The 19,849-nt window shown below is 35.9% G+C and overlaps 2 protein-coding genes across 2 annotated transcripts; both read right to left on the reverse strand.

Moving 5' to 3' along the window:
- Positions 1–7,721: 7,721 nt before the first annotated feature.
- Positions 7,722–8,593, reverse strand: LOC114262052 (uncharacterized). Its single transcript, XM_082924118.1, has 2 exons — positions 8,448–8,593; positions 7,722–8,364 (listed from the first exon to the last, which is right to left on the reverse strand). Exons 1-2 carry the CDS (start codon positions 8,591–8,593, stop codon positions 7,722–7,724), a joined length of 789 nt encoding a protein of 262 aa, XP_082780244.1.
- Positions 8,594–9,124: 531 nt separating this feature from the next.
- LOC145824454 (uncharacterized) lies at positions 9,125–9,886 on the reverse strand. The gene has a single exon (XM_082924119.1). It carries the CDS (start codon positions 9,884–9,886, stop codon positions 9,125–9,127), a length of 762 nt encoding a protein of 253 aa, XP_082780245.1.
- Between the last annotated feature and the right edge of the window lie 9,963 nt (positions 9,887–19,849).

Genomic DNA, 19,849 nt, shown 5'->3' on the forward strand with positions numbered 1-19,849 from the left:
GATCGTTGTCCTCCGGGACTTTCTCAGGTTGCGCCGAGCACGCACCTGATAGTTTGTTTCAGATCTCTTCTCACGATTTCAGCGTGGTTAGAGTGTTCCTTTCCTTACACGATTTCAGCGTGTTTGGAATTTATCTCAAGACGTCTGATGCGCGGGCATAGGCGGGTTTTATCTTAGGTTGCGTTGTAGACGCGTTGGGTGGGTTGTTGTACCTCTTCTCACGATTTTAGCATAGTTAAAGTGTTCCTTTCCTTATACAATTTCAGCGTGTTTGAAATTTATCTCAGGACGCCTGATGCACGGGCCTGGGCGGGTTTTATCTCAGGTTGCGTTGTAGACGCGCTGGACGGGTTGTTGGACCTCCTCTCACGATTTCAGCGTGGTTTGAGTGTCCCGTTCCTTACGCGATTTCAGCATGTTTGAAATTTATCTCAGGACGCCTAATGCGCAGGCCTGGGTGGGTTTTATCTCAAGTTGCGTTGTAGACGCGCTGGGCAGGTTGTTGGACCTCCTCTCACGATTTCAGCGTGGTTTGAGTGTCCCGTTCCTTACGATTTTTCAGCGTGTTTGGAATTTATCTCAAAACGCCTGATGCGCGGGCCTGGGCGGGTTTTATCTCAGGTTGCGTTGTAGACGCGCTGGGCAGGTTGTTGGACCTCCTCTCACGATTTCAGTGTGGTTTGAGTGTCTCGTTCTTGACGCGATTTCAGTGTGTTTGAAATTTATCTCAGGACGCGTGATGCGCGAGCCTGGGCGAGTTTTATATCAGGTTACGTTGTAGACGCGCTGGGCGGGTTGTTGGACCTCCTCTCACGATTTCAGCATGGTTTGAGTGTCCCGTTCCTTACGCGATTTCAACGTGTTTGGAATTTATCTCAGGACGCGTGATGCGCGGGCCTAGGCGGGTTTTATCTCAGGTTGCGTTGTAGACGCGCTGGGCGGGTTGTTGGACCTCCTCTCACAATTTCAGTGTGGTTTGAGTGTCCCGTTCCTTACGTGATTTCAGCGTGTTTGGAATTTATCTCAGGACACGTGATGCGCGGGCCTGGGCGGGTTTTATCTCAGGTTGCATTGTAGAGACGCTGGGCGAGTTGTTGGACCTCCTCTCACGATTTCAGTGTGGTTTGAGTGTCCCGTTCCTTACGCGATTTCAGCGTGTTTGGAATTTATCTCAGGACTCCTGATGTGTGAGCCTGGGCGGGTTTTATCCCAGGTTGCGTTGTAGACGCGCTGGGTGGTTTGTTTTTGACCTCCTCTCATGATTTCAGCGTGGTGTGAGTGTCCCTTCCTTATGCGATTTCAACGTGTTTGGAATTTGACTTAGGTTGCATTGTATGCGCGCCTGATTGTTTGTTTTTCCCCCTCTCATGATTCCAGCATGGTTGGAGTATTTTCCTCTTTGCATTCACCATTGCATTTTACATGCATTGCATTGTGCTATCTTGCGCACCTTACCTGCACTCATTAGTGCATTGTTCGCGCTTTCTTGCGCACCTTACCTGCACTTGTTAGTGCATTGCATTGTTTGCGCTTTCGTACGCATCTTATATGCACTTGTTAGTGCATTGCTCGCGCTTTCTTACGCACCTCACTTGCACTTGTTAGTGCATAGCATCACACTGTCTTGTGCACTCTCTGGTCTGGGAGACCTTAAATCCTGCATCTTTATTCGCACTGTCTTGTGCACTCTCCGGTCTAGGAGACCTTAAATCCTCTAAAGGTGCAATTCCTTTGGTGTTTGTCGTGCCCGAACGACTTCCAGTGGTCTGGTATAGCCACCTGCCCGTGTTTGCGGTGAGTTCTTAGGAGACCAACTAAGACGGTGGAAACTAGAGTTCGAATGGCTCATGCCTAGAACGCAAAGGTTCGGGATTTCTGAGACTAAAGTCTGGTTTAAATACCCAGGGGTATATCCTCAGCTTGAAATCTGTATGGTAGCCCCATAGATTGAGATAGCATATGTATGCGCCTCAATTCTGGATACTGAACCAACCTAGTCTGTCACCCTGTTAGAGAATAGGGAAAGCTGCGACCATAGTCAGGGAGAAAAGTAGTACCTGTGGTTCAACCAAGAAGAAGCGAAAGATCCCTAGCAGCATGAGGTAAGTCATTTGCCTATTGCCTCTGTAAGGTACCTTCACTTCCTAATTATTACATTGCATTGCATTGCATAAATCCTGAATTATCAAACCGGCTTCGTGCAGCGTATAAGTCCAATTATCAAACCAGCTTCGCGCAGCGTATAAGTCCAATTATCAAACCGACTTCGCGTAGCGTATAAGTCCAATTATCAAACCGGCTTTGCGTAGCGTATAAGTCCAATTATCAAAATCTTTCTACATAACATTTTCCATTTTTGCCCCTTCCTGCGGGCACATCTCTTTGTTATCTCGCCTATTTGTCTAAGTCTTTGACCTTGTAAAAAATGGGTCGTCTCTGGGCTTTGACATTCACTTCCGTCACTTATGACTTTCGAGTTCTGTCAAAGAGGGGCAACTGTAGACACCCCATTTTTGACTGACCTTAAGACTTAGACGTCATCGATTGAGCGCTCGGTGATTGTGCATGTTGTGCTCGTTTCGAAGTTTCGGATTTCTTGGCCGAGAGCCTCACCTCCGGACCTCGGGACCCTTTGTGCTTTGACTCGGTCTGCGGACTAAGTCTTGTTTTCTCTTTCCGGAGGGAGGGAGAGGTCTTGTAGACCATCTCTTAGTTGTCGTAGACTACTTTTCATGGTCGTAGGCCACTGTTCCCGTTTGGAGACTAGTTTTCGGTTTTTGATTTTCAGAGCCGTCGGCCGTGCGCCTTGGTTCGGGATCGCTTAACATTCTCCGTTTGGCACGATTTTTGGCACACACCTTGTTTCCTCTGTCTAGAGGGACACTGTGGTCCGGGAGACCACTTTTGTGGTCGTACGCCACTTTTGGTGCTTAACAGCTTGTTTTCGGGGCACCTGGCCGCGCGTTTTGCCCCCTAAACCCTCGTTTTACATCGGTGTTGGTTCATTTTTGGCATGAACCTTGTTTTCATTGTTTAGAAGGTGGTACAAGGGTGGGAGACCACCTTTTCTCCTTGGAAACCACTTTCTCCCCGCCAGCTGATTTTCTTGTCGGGAAGCTGGTTTTCTTGGTCTCTGAGCCACATTTGCTGGTCTCCCACTATATCACTAGCTTGCATTCAGTTGGGAGACCATCAAATGGGCTGGCCGACCACCCTTTGTCTTGGGAGACCACTTACCCTGGTCGGTCGACCAGGGGAAGTGGTCGGCCGACCACCCTGTCTGGTCGGCCAGCTCCCTCCTGTTTTGTCTGTGTGAGTGTGTGCCAGCTGTGCCAGCTGGAAGGCACAGTTTGTATCCTCCATACACGTGGAGGATCTTGAGCCTTGGTTTTTAGCTTTTTGAAGAAGCTTTAGCCTTGTATCTCTATAAGAGAGGTCCTCTTCTTCCTTGGCACAGGTTCAGATTTCCTCTAAGGCAAAAAAAATATCTCTCTCTATATCTCTACATTTTGGCTTCAAAAGTGCATGGTTCTTGACCCTTTTACACTACACCTCATAGCCATACACTTCCACCTTTGCTTTGAGGTCCTTGGAGATCATTTTCAGAGGTTAAAGGTCTGGTTTTTGGTCCCAAAGTTGGCTGGTTTTGCTGAGCTTCAAGGGTAATCATTTTCCCCTCTTTTAAGCACTATTTTGATCTTTCTCATAGCCTCATTTGCATGCTTATTTGAGCTTTGTTGTCAACTGAAAAAAGGTTCATATTTAAGTGATTTTCATGTTTATGTAAGGCTATTTTGTTGTTGGGAGTCATCTACCCTCTTACATGCTTTAAATAGCCTTGTTTTGTGCCGTGCCATAAAACCTTTGATTTAATCTTTGCTTGGCCTTCCTGCCACTGAAATCCAGTGGATTTTCAGTGGTGAGAATGTGGTTTTGAGGGCCAAAATCAGAGAGGGGTGGCCCTCTCTCTTGTTGTCTCGTTTACTAGCATTTTTGGCTTTTCAAAGGAGCCCATATTTCCACACTTCCTAACTTTGTTTCAGGCCATTTTTAGTGACTTTTAGGACCTGCCTAGACTATGTCTATGGTTGGTTTGGTCACATTTTTTTGCCTCTTGCATGTGTAGAACAATCCCTTGTATAGCCTATCAAAGTAGCACCTCATTCTTGCATGTGTTGGTCATGTTTCAGTGGATTTTTGGCCATCATTTGACATGCCATGATTCTGTTTTTGGCTGGTTTGGTAGCCTCTTATGTGGTTCATATGGTTGTAGTGTAAATCATGGTTTACTAGCTTGAAATGCATGTTGTTTTGGCCCTCCATTCTAGCATATTTTGGCCATGGTCCAAACTAATTTTGTTCATATTTTGGGCTACCTTAGCTCTGTTCTGAGGTCCCTTGGTCGAATGACCCTTGCCATGCATGCTTGTAGTGTAATAGCCTTGCTTAGCCTTGAGTTTTGAGGTCCATTGCATGCTTAACTTGAGGTGTTTGCATGTTTTGGCATCATTGAGCATGATATTTCAGAGCATATAAGGTTGCCATATTCCCATGTTTATCACTCCTTCAATGTGTTTGAGAGTTGTGCTTGTATGCGCTATTTGTGAGCCATTGCATGAGCTTTATTTTTGTGCCTTTCGAGCCATCATCTTAGTTCACTTTTGCTCCTATTTTGGCTTGCATGGGGACTGTTTGGAGTTGATTTGGCCATTTGAGCATTGCCTCGCATGCCTATAGTATAATGCACTTCACTAGTTTCGGTGTTTGAGTCATCCAACATGCATTGTGTGAGTTGTTTGCATGATTCAGAGCCATTTTGTATGTCATTTCAGAGCTGGAACATGTGTCATTGTATGCCATATTTCATCTTTTCAATGCTTTTGTAGAGTTGCATTTTGTGCCTTAGGCTTGGAGCCCTCGCATTGTGCATGCTTGTGTGTCTTTCGGGGCCTTGTTTTCATCATGTTTGGCCACTGATTTGGGTGCGGCTGAGGTCCATCCATCTTGGTTTAAGTCCATCTTGCATTGTGTATGCCATATAATCTATGTTATCGCATGTTCGATCATTGCATTGCGTATGCCTCGTTCATAATATTGCGTATGTTAGTGCATTGTGTATGCATGCCATATAATCCACGTGCATTGAGTATGCCCTTGATTAGTCCATAGCATTGTGTATACTAGTTGCATGCTCGCATGTCATCCTTTGCATGTTTACATCACTTAGTCGCATTACATTTAGGATTGCATACTAGAGTTGCATTTGTACATGCCATGCCATTCTACTTGTTGCATTGTGTTTGAAATAGGAGTTAGTCCAAACACTGGAAACGAGGAACGTTTCATACTCCAAGTGATGAAACGTGCCTCGACTCCCGGTTGCCGACACTCTTGACCATCCATGATGGAGTTATTGGTTTTAGTTGCTTATATGTGCATTCATGTCCTATTGAGTCGTGCAATTTGACTCCTCGGCCATCATGTATCGGGATGCGTGATTGGTGGCCTGAGGATCGAGGACTACACTCCCTAGAGCTTATGCAATGATGGGGAGAATGGTCGGGCACACATATGTTGAAAATACCTTGCCTTCTCTCTCCCTTGTCTCTGTTGCAGAAAAAGCAGAAACTAGGAGAATGAACTGGTCGGCCGACCAGGTTTTCTGGCAGGCCGACCACCTTTTCTGGTCTTCACCACCAAGGGTGGTCGGCAGGTGGTCTCCCTTGCCCATAGCTGGTTGGCAGCCTTCCCACAGCTTCCCTGGGTGGAGTTTCATCTCTCTGGAGCCTCGTGTAACTTTCTGAAATCAATTGCAAACAAAGGCGAGCCGGGGCATCGCGATGGATTTCCTTACAAGGCGACTTGAGCATGCATGCATCCTTTATCATTCAAAGCAGAGCTGAGGCAGCCCCTTTTACATAGTTTGCATGCTAGTTCAGTTAATTTGTTAATTAGTTAATGTTGTGTAATAATTAGTTAATTTGATTCTGTATTATTTATTCGGACCCTCCGTCAAGAGGGCCAACTGTTGTAATAAGTGTGCATGTGTGTGATGTATGTCTTCCAACCTCACGTCTTTCTCCCTTTTATTTACCAGTTTATGATGGTTAGTTTTAGGGCATGTTTCAATTAGCATCCTTATGCTTCGCATGTTTGCATCTATTCATCTGTCTTGCATGCACTGGGCTCGGCGCATCACACTAACTGCATTGTATTTCAATTCTGAGTTGAATACATGTTATCTGTAGCATCTCATATGCCATCTTAGAAAAGCCGAGCCTATCTTAGTTGTATTTTGCATGTGCTGCATTAGCCATCTTAACATGAACTAGGATTATGCATTGATTACTAACTAGTTTTTGTTTTGGCTTGGAGTACTCGGTGAGTGTTTATGCTTTAGCATCCTTTCATGTGTGTGAGTGACTGCCATGATAGTATGCTTGTCATGAGGCTAACTGCTTATGGGATATACTTGCCTGAATGCCTGTGAGTGAAGGTTGGATTATTTAAATTGGAACAATTCATCATTTGCGAGTTTTAAGACCACTTGAGAGTGGCAAATCACCATGTTTTCTAAGCCCACTTGAGGGTGGCAAAATCCGCATTTTAGTCTACTTGTGAGTAGCAAATCATTTTCAAAAACAAACATGAGATGTTTTGTTCCAACTTAGACGATCCAGCCTATACTTGTATGCTGTGCGCATCACGTAGCAATTCTAGGCTAATAAACCGGAATAAGAACACATATATTTTCAAAAACAAGATATCATGTTTAGTAGTGATCGATCTTTGATCGGGCGAGTGGGGGTGCTCATTGCATGACCTTCCCTAATCGTACCCAAGTTCCTGAGCCGAGGCAACTTTGATGATGACGGACACGTGGCCATAGGCACAAGACAGGGTCTCCTAAATTCTCCCAAAATAAAATATTTAGGTGGCGACTCTGTATCTGGCAAAGTAGTCCATGTTTGACACTTCTTTCTAAAATCAGTTTTTCAAAACGATTTGTCAGATTTGGACTCTTTGGTGATTTATCAATCTTGCATTGCACTTTGCGAGATTAGATTCAGAACCGTGACATCGAGTCCAAACTGTAGTGAGCCCAATGAACAAAACGGAATTTTCCCGGGACGTTCGGGGATGTCTACAATAGTGAATGTGAAATAGGATGTGATTGTGTTTGTTAGAACAGGTTTTGTTGTCTACACTTAATAGCAAGATTGTGGTGCTGAATGTGTAACAGTTTTGTGCACTTTTCTTATTGAGTGGGAAAAAGAGAAATGTGAATGTGTTTGTGTAAATGATATTGCCAAATTTAATGTGATAAGGGATCTTGATTGGCTTTGACAATTTAATATGTCAAGAATTTGCTGTAATTTAACATTGACTAACCGGTTGCACGACAACCTGTCAGACGGAGACAATAACAACACCACCTATGTTACAAAATAAATGTCTTCTCACATACAAGGCCGACGTGTAACACATTTTGTCTAACGTATTTTGCAGGTCTGAAACACGTTTGCATGACCAAATAAGTAAACATGTAACAGCAACATATGAATGAGACAGTATGAAAGAAAAAATAGCTGAATGATCAATTGTAAAAAGTGTCTTCACTTATTAAAATCTGTCACCAGTTGGCTTCGATACATGCTACTACAATAATACGATGCTGCTGTTCAAAACAGATTACAAAAGCGAATGCTAAATGCCTTTTACTAAATTGGTTCTTTACATGTCTTTCGGTTGTGGCTGCCCATGCGCCCACATCGACCGCACCTAATCTGACTTAGTTTCTCTCTCCAAGATGGTATTTGATTCTTCTTGGGTCGCCCTGGAGGACGTTTAATTGCCGGTGGATATATGATGAAGTTGTCTTCCGAGAAGGAGGGTTTGTCAACTGTTAGTATTGGTTGAATGTATCCAGAATAAGCGGCTTTATACTGATCAACAGTGAAAAAATTTTCAACAAATGTACTGAAATCCCTTCCACTACTCTGTATTGCAACCACCGCATGTGCACATGGGAATCCGTTCAATTGCCACTGGAAGCAAGAACATGAACGCTTGCCAACGTCTACCAACACCGTCGGAAATGAATGGACCTCATATATGTCTTCATTTGACTGGCTAACAATCCATGTGCAACCAGTGGAGTACGCCTCCCTAACATGGCTTTCCATATTCGGACAAAGTAACCCATTCCAATTAGTTGCCAAAACTTTACGCTCAGCCCTCATAGTCATTATTTGATTCCTGATTGTATCAACCAACCTTGTGATTGGATAATTACGAGCATCAAGTATCCATTTATTAAACGATTCTGCAGCGTTCGAGGTCATCTCTCCATACCGTTTGCCCCTGTTCACATTATGAAAACATAATGAAAATACTATCACATATTGGGTACTTGCAATGTTAGCACATGTAAGTCTCGTACGAACCTGAAATATGCATTGGCCCAATGCTTCGGTGGCATATCTTCCAAGAAATTATTTATTCCAGATCGTCTTGTTCCTTTTAGCTTCTTCCAATGCTGCTGAAATGAAACCTCGGTTGGAGCATACGCACATTTACGCAACTTCGCCATTAAACCAAAACGTACACGGTTGTCAACCCATCATAATTTGTCCCGCAAATTTGCTTGGAGATGTTAAAAGCAGTACGCATGATGTGCAGATGGGAATACAGCAGGCAAGGATTCAAGCAGCCCAATATTACGGTCCGATACGAAAGTTAATGTGCGAGCACTACTAATAACCTTTGTCAGTTGCTATAAAAACCAAGTCCAATTTGCAGTTGTTTCTGAGTCAACAATAGCAAAAGCTAATGGGAATAAACCTGGTAGATTCAACAGGTTTACCTTAGATGAAATATTTTTAACAAAGTTTACGTCCACATTAACAATTGTTCACAATTCGTATCGCACCACACACAATGTTAGTAAAATAATATTAAATTGGAAATAAACTTGCAATTGGGGATCGCCCACTACTGTAGTGGACTTAAACAAAAGAGGTTAGCCACAATGTAATGCGTTACTATATGGAAGTATAAATTAATCATCGTAAGAGACATACCTTTGTTGCCATCCTTCCCAGTCGCTGCAAGCAAATTGCCTTTAAATCTCCCTTTTAAAAGTGCCATCAAGAAACAATAATGGGCAGATATGGTTGAATCTGTCCATGCAAGCTTTGAATGAAATGAAGAACCGCTTAAATCGGCCGGTAGACTGCTCAAAATCCAAGTTGACATAACTCCCAGGGTTGTAATGCATAACCGCATCCGCGTACCACCTAAGTTGATCAAATGAAACATGGTAGTCACCATACACTTCGTCTCTTGCCTTCTCCACACCTAACCATGCTACATGGTAACTAACATTAAGGCCGTACTCCTTTTTTAGCTTAAACACGATGTCAGTGGGACGTGTAAGCGGCTTATCACATAACCAATCACCGATAACATTGCAAATCAATTCAGAGTTAAGCCTGTTATTCTTTCCAGTGCGAACAACAGCACCACAACTATGCAAGTTGTTCAACCTCTTCAAGTAAAAATAACCATTGCATGTTTGAACCCTTACATGTACCAACCATGAACACCTTTTTTGCTCCCGCAATGTGCACACTGCCGTAACTCGAACTGAGTCATTTTTAACAAATTTGAAGTCAAACCCACACTCAATAGCATATTTGGACAAAACCAAACGGAAAGCAGCAACACCCCCTTCGAAACGTTGGCCGACATGACTATTGCCATGTGACCAATCAACTGTCATCAACATTTTCTCACTATGGTGACAATAATTGGCCAACAAATCTACACTAGGTTGGGAACCTGTAATTGGTTCACTGTCAGGATCCAGATGATTTGCAGACATAGTCTCACTGAATTGAGTACCTCAATTCAAATCATCCACCTCATTTTGCGAGTCAATCACAACGTTGATATGGGTAACGACAATGGACCTTGCAATGGAAAACATGTTTTCCATGTCCACGTCATTACACAACATCACTTGATTCTCGTGACACGGTAATTTGTAAGATATTGAAATCAATGATGGTGTCACATCCACCCACCTATCACATAAATTTTGTATCAAACGTTTTAATGTCAATCCATTAACACCCTTGACAGCAACCGTGGATGAACCGAAGGTGCAAAAAAGCATGATATCCATATCCTGCACAACAAAATAAATGAAACATTAACCATGGCATACATCCTACAAAAAATAATCACAAAACAATCACAACGTCGCCCAAACCACATTCAATCACATTCAATTTTATATCTGCACAATGACAACCCAAATTAAATAACATACAAAGAGAAGTTAGATTAACATTAATATACATTCCAATAAATTTCATCAACCGATACAATTGTCACATTCAATTGTAAAAAATAGAAACCAAAGACTTTGCGAAACGAAATGTGACACATATTTCCACAGTAAATACAAGAATCAGACAACACAATACAAAAACCAAGTACTTCTCCATGTGTATGTGAGCTACATTCACATACATTCCAATAGTATCCACAGACAAGCAAATATGACATTGAGAAAGAAAAAAATGAAGCCCAATAATTTTGCGATTCGTAACGTGACATATATGTTTTGAAAAACTAGCACAATTGCAAAACACAAACTAAATACATACGAATGTAACACATACCATCACCACATAACAGCCTTCAAATCTACAGAATTACGCCAATGTAAGGCTGCACCATTTCGCAGAATGCAGCAACATTCTCACATACTCAATTTCTAATCTAATTAAGCTATCGTAAAATACTATTACGAAACGAAATGTGACATGTATGTGAACATTATAACACAATATCATTACCACGGAAGTTGATGCAAGATTACCATAGCAAATTCTACCAATGGATTGCTATGACAGATTGCGAAATTCTTACGATATATGAGGACATTGAAAACAAAACATTCGGAAAAAAACCAGATCAACACTCACCAATTGAATAAATAGACAACTTGATTTCCTTCCCTCAAACAATCTGACTCGAAAGCGGCAAGATGAAACAACCAAACCAAAGCAACACTCACCAATTGAAAACCTAACAGACTCTGCGATCATGGCGCATATCACGGCACCAAACAATATAGAAAGAAAACGATTAACACATTGCAACCTATATCAAGGGTATAATAGTAAACTAATTGAATTAACACACAATAGATGAGACTTAATGGAATACTTTCTAATTTAAATAGGACTTCAAACTTAATAAGAAATTTCTTAGGACTTAACATAGTATAAGTCTCCCTAATAGGACTTATAAATAATTTTTCCTAATTTTTATATATGGTGTAAACTAAGTAAATAGTGTATCTATCTATCTATATAAACAAATGTAGTGGAGTATGAGAATTCTCCAAACTCTTAATACTAAATTTTTATGGATTCTCTCTCCTACGTGTCACTTTTCAAGTCTCCCCTCCCGCTTTTCTTAATTTTTAATCATTTGTCAATTATCTAAATCTCAAAAGCCAAAAGGATTATATATATTTAAATAAAATGATAAATATTTAAATATGAACAACAAAGAGGTAGAGATAAAAATATAAAATAAATAAAATAAAAAGATAACTATTCAAATTTCAACTACAAAATAATATAAAGAGTCAAATAAAAGATAAAAAAATAAATAAAAAATATTACGAGTCAATTAATTATAAAAATAAAAAGTTAACTATTTATATATGAACAATTAAAAAAAATTTAAATAAAAAAATATTACGAGTCAAATGATTTTTAAAATAAAAAGGTAATTATGTATATATGAATAACAAATAAATATAGATGAAAAAATATACAAAAATAAAAATATAACTATTTAATGAAAATTCAAATAAAAGATAACAAAATATTTAAATAAAAAAAAGAATAAGATTGGGATATAAATATCCCAAAAAGATGATAATTTTTTTAACGATTTATATTTATCTTTTGTTAGTTTGTTATAGAATTTCTATATATTTCAACTTAATCTTTTTAAAGTTTATCTTTAAGTTGAATTTAATATTTTATCTTTCAAAATCATCAATTACTTATCCATACAAATTTTAAACATGATAGAATTCCACATAGATCTTTTTGTTTAAACATAATATTTTTAATATAAAAACAAGTTCCTGCAAAAGAAACCATGAACAGAAAGTTGGGAGGAAAACAATCAAAATTGAGCCATTTCTGACTTGTATGAGTTTTTGCATTTGTAAGAAAGTGAGTTCATATAAATGAATATTATTATTTTTTTTTTAATTTTTTTTGGTTGCAATTTGTATTTTTCCTTATTTCTTTCTTTTTGTTAATAATGTGTCATTTAATTGAGATTTTATTCTTTTTTTTATATTTATAAAAGCACTGCTATTATCAATTTGTAACTCTCTCACTTATTGATTATTTGTGTTTAATTTTTTTTTGGTGTAGATGTTAGATTGAAAATGAAGAACACATCAAGATTTATTGGATATGGGTTATATTTTAAATAAATTCATCAGTTGATTTTTTATTGTCGATTATCCTATTGAAATAATTCATGATTAAATTTATTTTTAGTAACTCATTTCCTTTGAGAACTAAACCACAAATTTCTTCTTTGTTTAAATTATTTATTTATTTATTTAAATTCAGAGTTTGAGCAAATGGAAGATATCTCATATTTAAAATGTTAATTTTTTTTTTAATAATTTAAATATTTATATTCTTTATGTTTGTCAATTCAAGTATAATGCATTTTCAAACATTTTTTTTTAAATTTTTTTTTATAATCATTCCAAACCTATTTGTGTTTAATGAATCAATATAACCAAAAAACAAATAGCATGTAAAAAATTTTAACCACTGATTAAATATAATGGGAATTAAAATTAATTTTATTTTAATTTATTATATTATATGAGATGATTAATGTAATATCTACTATTGATTAAGCAAAATTAGTGTTATTTTTATTTAATATATTAGTCATTTTGATTAATTATAATATGCATTTGTTACTCTACTTTTGGTTGTCTGAAGTAATTCTTAGATAAATTAGCTATTATATATGTGATGATTTACTAATATATGATACTTTTTTTAAAATTTTTAATAATGTGAAATCTTAAATATTTTTAATGATGTGAAGTAAGATTTATATACACAGATCAAATAAAAATATTAAGAAATATAAACAAATAGTAAAATTATTTTTAATAATTATTGACTTTCTAAAATCTGTGCATCGCACGGGACCACTAGTATTAAGATAAATAAGGATGTGTAAATAGAATTAGCCGAATAATTGGGCGCCAGCATTAGGGCCACAACAAAGCATCGATCACAGGCGTGCTATACTTTTATGGTGCGTGAGATTGAATACTGATAATACTCTTTCGATCAAATGGAGAAGGTTGGAACGACCAATTCAGATATCGAAGGATTGTTTGAGGGGAAGAAGCGCCTCAAGAACCCTTTTGTTCCCATTGGTATCATCCTCATCTTTCCTCCTGTTTCTGTTTATCTGAATCTGTATTTGTTTATTGTTTTGATCTATTTGGTAAATTTGTCTTTATATTAGTTGAATTTCATGCAAGTCAATTCGACTTTTGTTAATAATTTTGAAAACCCATTATTAGTTTGGAGTCCTGGGAAATGAAGAGTAATCAATTGTTTCTCGAAATTTGGGGGGAAAACAATTGGTGTTTGTGTAATACAATTGTGTTCAGTTATGTGGCTAGACTGGATTGTATTGGATAAGAATCAATGCTCAAACATTGAACTCCAGCTTCTAGCATTTCTCCCCTGTATATATACTAGATTTTCCACATCATTGTGTGGGTGAATTTAGGGATTAAATGTGGGTTTTTAGCAATTCTCTATATGGAAAAATATTAGATTGTTCATGACTAGCTTAATGGTGGTGGGAAATGATTAATTATCTCAAGGGTATGGCTTTATTATACAAGTGATGTGTCCCCAACCCAACCATGAATCTATATGTGTGTTGGGACATTTTGGCTATGAGGATATTGTGTAGGGAAAATCCATACAAGATGGGTCAAGAACTAGGATGACTTGATGAGTAAAACCCAAGCGCTTATGAACCTTGCAAAATATTAATCTTAGTCTGGTATTCCGATGCTTAAGTTAATCTCACTCGGGGAATGCGTAGAATGCGTGTGTTTTTAAGTGGTGTTTAGTTCATTGGAATGATCATTCAATTAGGATGTCCATTCTCACGTTTACTTCATTAAAAAAATGATGAAAACTACATTGCTGAAATCTTCATTCTCCATTTTAAGTTCCATTATACTTTCACTTCAGTGAATCAAAAAACACAGCATTAGGCTATGTTTGGTTTATGGATTTGGGAAGGAATTTGAAAAAGGAAAGGGAAAATGTGTGTGAAAGTAGGTAAAATATAGTTATATATTTTATTCACATTTCACTTGCTTTTTCTCTTTTTCTTTTCAAATCTCTCCCCAATCCTTGAACCAAACACAACCTTAGTGTATGATTGTGTGTGTACCTTAATCCATCTGGAGTTGTTCTATTTGTATTGTTGGTTCCCTGGTCTTACCAGAGTTTATGCTGACACTGGATAGAATAATTTTTTCTTTTTTTTTTAAACTAAGTTTTAGCTAATTGAATCCAAGTCTACTATGTATATGAATATGGGATATGTGTGGAACAAACCTAGATAAATATTTGGAGTATCTTGCAAAGTTGCAATAGAGGAGAAGAACATTTCCAGCTTGTTTATGTTACTCTTTTTAATTGTTTTCTATATCTCATTTATTTTTCACTATTTATTCATTTGTAAATTATAAGTTTATAACAACAAACTTACATCAAGATTAACACTAAGGTTTTGTTTGGGAAGTGGATTGCCTTTTTGGCTTTTTAGTTTTTTGGGCTATTTTAACGTGGGGCTAAAAAGTCTGATTTGGGAAGGGTTTTTGACTTTTTTGATTTTTTTGTGAGAGAAAGGATATAATAGTTATGGGTTCGATGTGATGTTTTGTCTTATTAGACTAAAAAGTCTATTTTGTTTTTTATGACTATTTTAGCCAAAAAATCTTCAAACCTAACTTCCCAAACATAGGCTAAGTCTTTTGCCTTTTATATTACTTATTAATGAACGAACTTACTAGGAACATTCAAATGGATATACCCTGATGTATGTTATTTGTAGATTATATTTTTAGTTGACGAAACAAGAGGGTTAACTTTAAGCTAAATTGTGTAGACATACTTTAGAATCCAAAAGGTTTAGGTCACCTAAAACTATGACGAAATGTGGAGTTCAATTTTATCATAACTAGAAATATAGATGAATATAGAGTAAAATTTGATAGGCATGAGATACCTAATAGTGAATATCTTTGATATTTTGGGTCAATTATTCGTAAATATGGAGAGATGACGGTGTGACCCAAAAAACTAGGGCGGGGTGAGACGGAGGAGCGCATCAAGAATGTTGTGTGATCGTAGTATTCATATTCCTCGTTTGGGAACAGATTTTTTTGGTAACTTTTTAGTGTTTTGACTAAAATATGATGTAAAAAAAATTAGTATGTTTGGGATGACTTTTTAGTTTTTTATGTGTAAAAAGTAGAGAGAAAAATGAATCTTTGACTTTTTGATATAGGTTGTTAGCTTTTTAATTTTTTAGTGACTTTTTGACTTTTAGGCTAAAAAGTGATGTTGCCAAACGAGAGTTGTAGTCAAAATTTTAACCTTTATTGACGATGTAATCAAAATGTGTGATCAGATTGTCTCAGTGGTAGGACTTGAAATTAAGAACAATTTATTCTCAAGTTAGAATGTTAGAGCCGAGATTTTTTTTTTTTTTTTTTTGGATAAGTAAGTCATATTATAACCAAAAAAGAAAAATATACAATGAAGTTCAACACACAGCTTTTGATGGGAGCACAAAAATAAACAAAATAACTACTCCATCAAAAAACAAACTGAGCTTATAGAAAACAAGCACAACATTCCCAACAAAACAAGGATTCAGAATTTCCTTCTGGCATTCTTCAAGTCATGAAGTTTCGCTTTAAGTTTCTTCTGTTATCCTCTTTTGAAGTCTCCCCATAACTAGGATCACTTGGAGATGGACTCCCTGTATTTCTCAACTCTTGACTTGAATCTCCATTTCCTAACTCGCCCATATCACCAAGGACATCAAAGGCATTAGATGTTGAGGGGATAGAAGACTGCTTCTCTCTCTCTTTGTTGATCAATGGCGTTGAACCTTGCCCACCATCTCTTCCCTTTTTCTTCACCACTTCCCATTTAGTCGGAATTTGTGTTTTAGTGTCCTTGACTCTCCACTCACGTTTGAAGGAGGGAGGGTTCAAAGACTTTGGCTTTTGAGGGCACAAATTAGTGGTATGGCCAAAAGTCTTACAACCATCACACCTTTGGGGCTTCCATGGTACCTCAACTTGAATCTCATATGGGTCACCATAACCAAAATTTATTTTGAAAGACTTAGGGATCTCTTTATTTGCTGGCACTTCAATACAAATTCTCGCAAATGTAAGTCTGCTTCTCTTGAAAGTTGGCTCATCCAAATAAAGAGGAGTTCCCAAGATGCTAGCTATGTAACCCAAACCCTCTTCACTCCAAAGTTCCAAAGGAACATTGTACAACTTCACCCACAATGGCACACTTGAAAATTCACACTTTGTTAGTTTTAGTCCAGGTTGCCATTTTTTAATAACAATCAATCTAGCCCCAACATAATAGGGGCCATCTTCCAAGATTGTGTCCATAGCCTCTTCACTTTTTACTTTAAAAATAAAAAAATCATTGTCAATGAAGACAACGTCCTCAAGCAAATTTTCCCAAAGATCCGAGATTTCATTACTAAAGATATGGTTAAATGAAAGTTATTCGCTGAATATGCATTATGGCCTTGGCTATTTCAGGTGCATTTATCACTGCGGGGGTGCTCACAGCTGGGTTAATTAGTTTCAGACAGGGCAATTCTCACTTGGGTCCGCAGCTGATGAGAGCTCGTGTGGTTGTCGAGGGTGCTATTGTTGCATTAATGGTTGGCACAAATTATTATGGGGAAATGTTCAAATCATCTGGTGCAGTTTGATTGCAACTTATATCTGCTTTGTGCTTTTGTGTTTTTTTTCCTCCATAGAATTGTTAATTGAGCAAAAATAAGGGATCCTTGCTGTTGTTAACACCATTTTTTTTTAATTTTTAATTTATAAATTTGAGGTCAATATTATTTCTATTTGATAAGAAATCTAGCATTATTTCCTGTAAATATGAAGAATCTGTAACAAACAGGTTGGCTGGAGCAAACTGTTGCTATGACAACCAAAGATATTGGAATTATGCTCATGCTAGGAGTTTATATAACGCTATGTTTGGATTAAGTGATTTGAAGAGAAAAGAAAAGAAATGGAGTGATATGTATTTCTCTTATTTGTTTGGATAACTTAAGTAGAGAGAAATGAGAAGAAATTGAGAGAAATGAAGAGAAATTCATTTCTCTTATAAGTCTTATTTTCAATCTTTCCAAAAGTGAAGAAACTGGGAGAGAAAAGAAATCACTGTTTTCGTAATATCAATTTTGTCTCCATAAAAATAAAAGAAATAAAATGATTGAAAATATAAAAAAGTTATTTTGATAATATAATATAAAATAATTTCTTTTCTTTTCTTTTCTCTTCTCTTAATGAAATTTTAACCAAATAAGAATGAGAGAAATCACAATTATTTCTTTCTTTTAATTTTTTCCTTATCCAAACAAAAATGAGAGAAATTACAATCATTTCATTTCTTTTCTCTTATTACTTAAGTAATCATTTCTTTTCTTTTCTCTCTTAGGTTCCCAAACATAAATGAATGGCATAAAGATATGCCAATTTTCTTTGAAATACAATGAGGCTTCATACTCTTCAAGCTCCTATTTTGATTCATTTCAAGTTCTCTGTTGATCTTTTCAAATATATGACTGAAATTGCAAGTAGATTGCAAAACATGGGTGCAAAACCAATTGACATCTACATCTGTTTTGTTGCTGTGTTTGCCCCTTTATTGATGCCCCTTTATTGATGCCATTAGTTCGTTTCTTTTTAATTTGTGTTATAAATTTAAACTCCTGTTGATGGTCCAATTACTGTACTGCCTTTTCATAACCTGTTACTATAAGGTGATTTAATTCTTCCGGCTTCCTTATACGGGGTGTTCTACTTTCCTTATATTACGTCGTGATTCAATTCCGGTTTGATCCGGTCCTATTTTTAAAATCTTGATATTAAAGTTCTGTTTTGACTTTCGGATGAAGAAGTTAAAAAATTCAGTTTTTTTATTTTTTAATTTTTTTAGTTAAAAAAATCAATTTTTTTAACAAAAAAAAAAATCAAAAAATTAACTTTTTACTAAATTTTCAAAACACTCTAAAGACACTTCAAAGAGATTAAAAATAACTTTTTGACTTTTAATCTTTTTTAGGTCACATCACCTCACATTTTATCTTTTTTTTTTATACGTTTTTTAAATGAAAGTTAAAAAGTTAAGTTGCGTTTGGTAGAATTTTGTGAATTTGATTTGAGAGTATGAGTTGTATTTTAAGTTTGTGAGTTGTGAAATTATGATCTGAGTGTAGAAAATTTATTTGGTTATGATTTTTAAATAGAGTGTTGAATTGAATTTTGAATTGTATGTGAAATTGAGTTTTAAAAGTTTGATGTGACATGTGAAATAAGAAAATTTGTTTGGTAATGAGTTTTCAAAATAGTTTTCAAAACTTAATTAAACCTATAATTGATAATCAAACACACAACTCATAACTCGATATCCGTATTTTTGATAACGAAACCATTTTTAAAATACTCAAATAAAAAAATGATTTTTTTTTCAATTAATTGTTTTTAAGTAATTTTTCTGAATATTTTTTTTTTCAAATAACTTCTATATCAATTGTTTTATGTCAATTAATTTTTCTGTCAATTCATTTTTTAGACCGGTATAAACATTAAAAATATTTTAAAATTATTTAGAAAATTAAAATATTAAAAATATTAAAAATATTCCGAAAATTAAAATTTTAAGAATATTAAAAACATTCCGAAAATTAAAATATTAAAAATAATTTTTTTTCAAAATAAATATTCAAAAAATTTAAATCATAAATATTTAAATAATTTAAATAATATAAAAAATTTAATAAGTAAAAAGTTTAAATAAATATTCAAAAAATTTAAATAATTTAAATTTTAAATATTTTAAATTTAAAAACAACTCTACACTCAAATCGTAACCAAACACATAAAACAAAACTCAATTAAGAAATTATTTTTAAAACTCATAACCAAAGACATAACTCGAAACTCCAAACTAATTTCACAACTCTACACTCAAATCGTAACCAAATACATAACAAAAAAATTAAAATATTTAAAAATATTTTTATAAAATAGAGTTTGAATTTATTTTTATAAAATATTTTAAAATTTTAAAAATTAAAATCGTAATATTTAAAAATTAAAATACTTAAAAATATTAAAAAAATTAAAAAATTAAAAAAATCGTAACATATTTAAATATTAAAATATTTAAAATCTTAACAAAATTAAAATATTTTTAAAATATTTAAAAAATTAAAATATTGATTTGAATTGAATTTTGAATTATGTGTTTGGTTATGAGTTTTGAAATGAGTTTTGAATTATGTGTTTGATTATGAGTTTTGAGAAATGAGTGTAGAATTATGATTTCAAAACTCAAAATAAACACTACATTTAAATCAATAAATAAAATTATAATTTGAGAGACTTACCAAACGA

The sequence above is a fragment of the Camellia sinensis genome, chromosome 4 (genome assembly GCF_055761805.1).
Source record: "Camellia sinensis isolate YWXY chromosome 4, ASM5576180v1, whole genome shotgun sequence".
NCBI classification, from domain to species: Eukaryota; Viridiplantae; Streptophyta; class Magnoliopsida; order Ericales; family Theaceae; genus Camellia; species Camellia sinensis.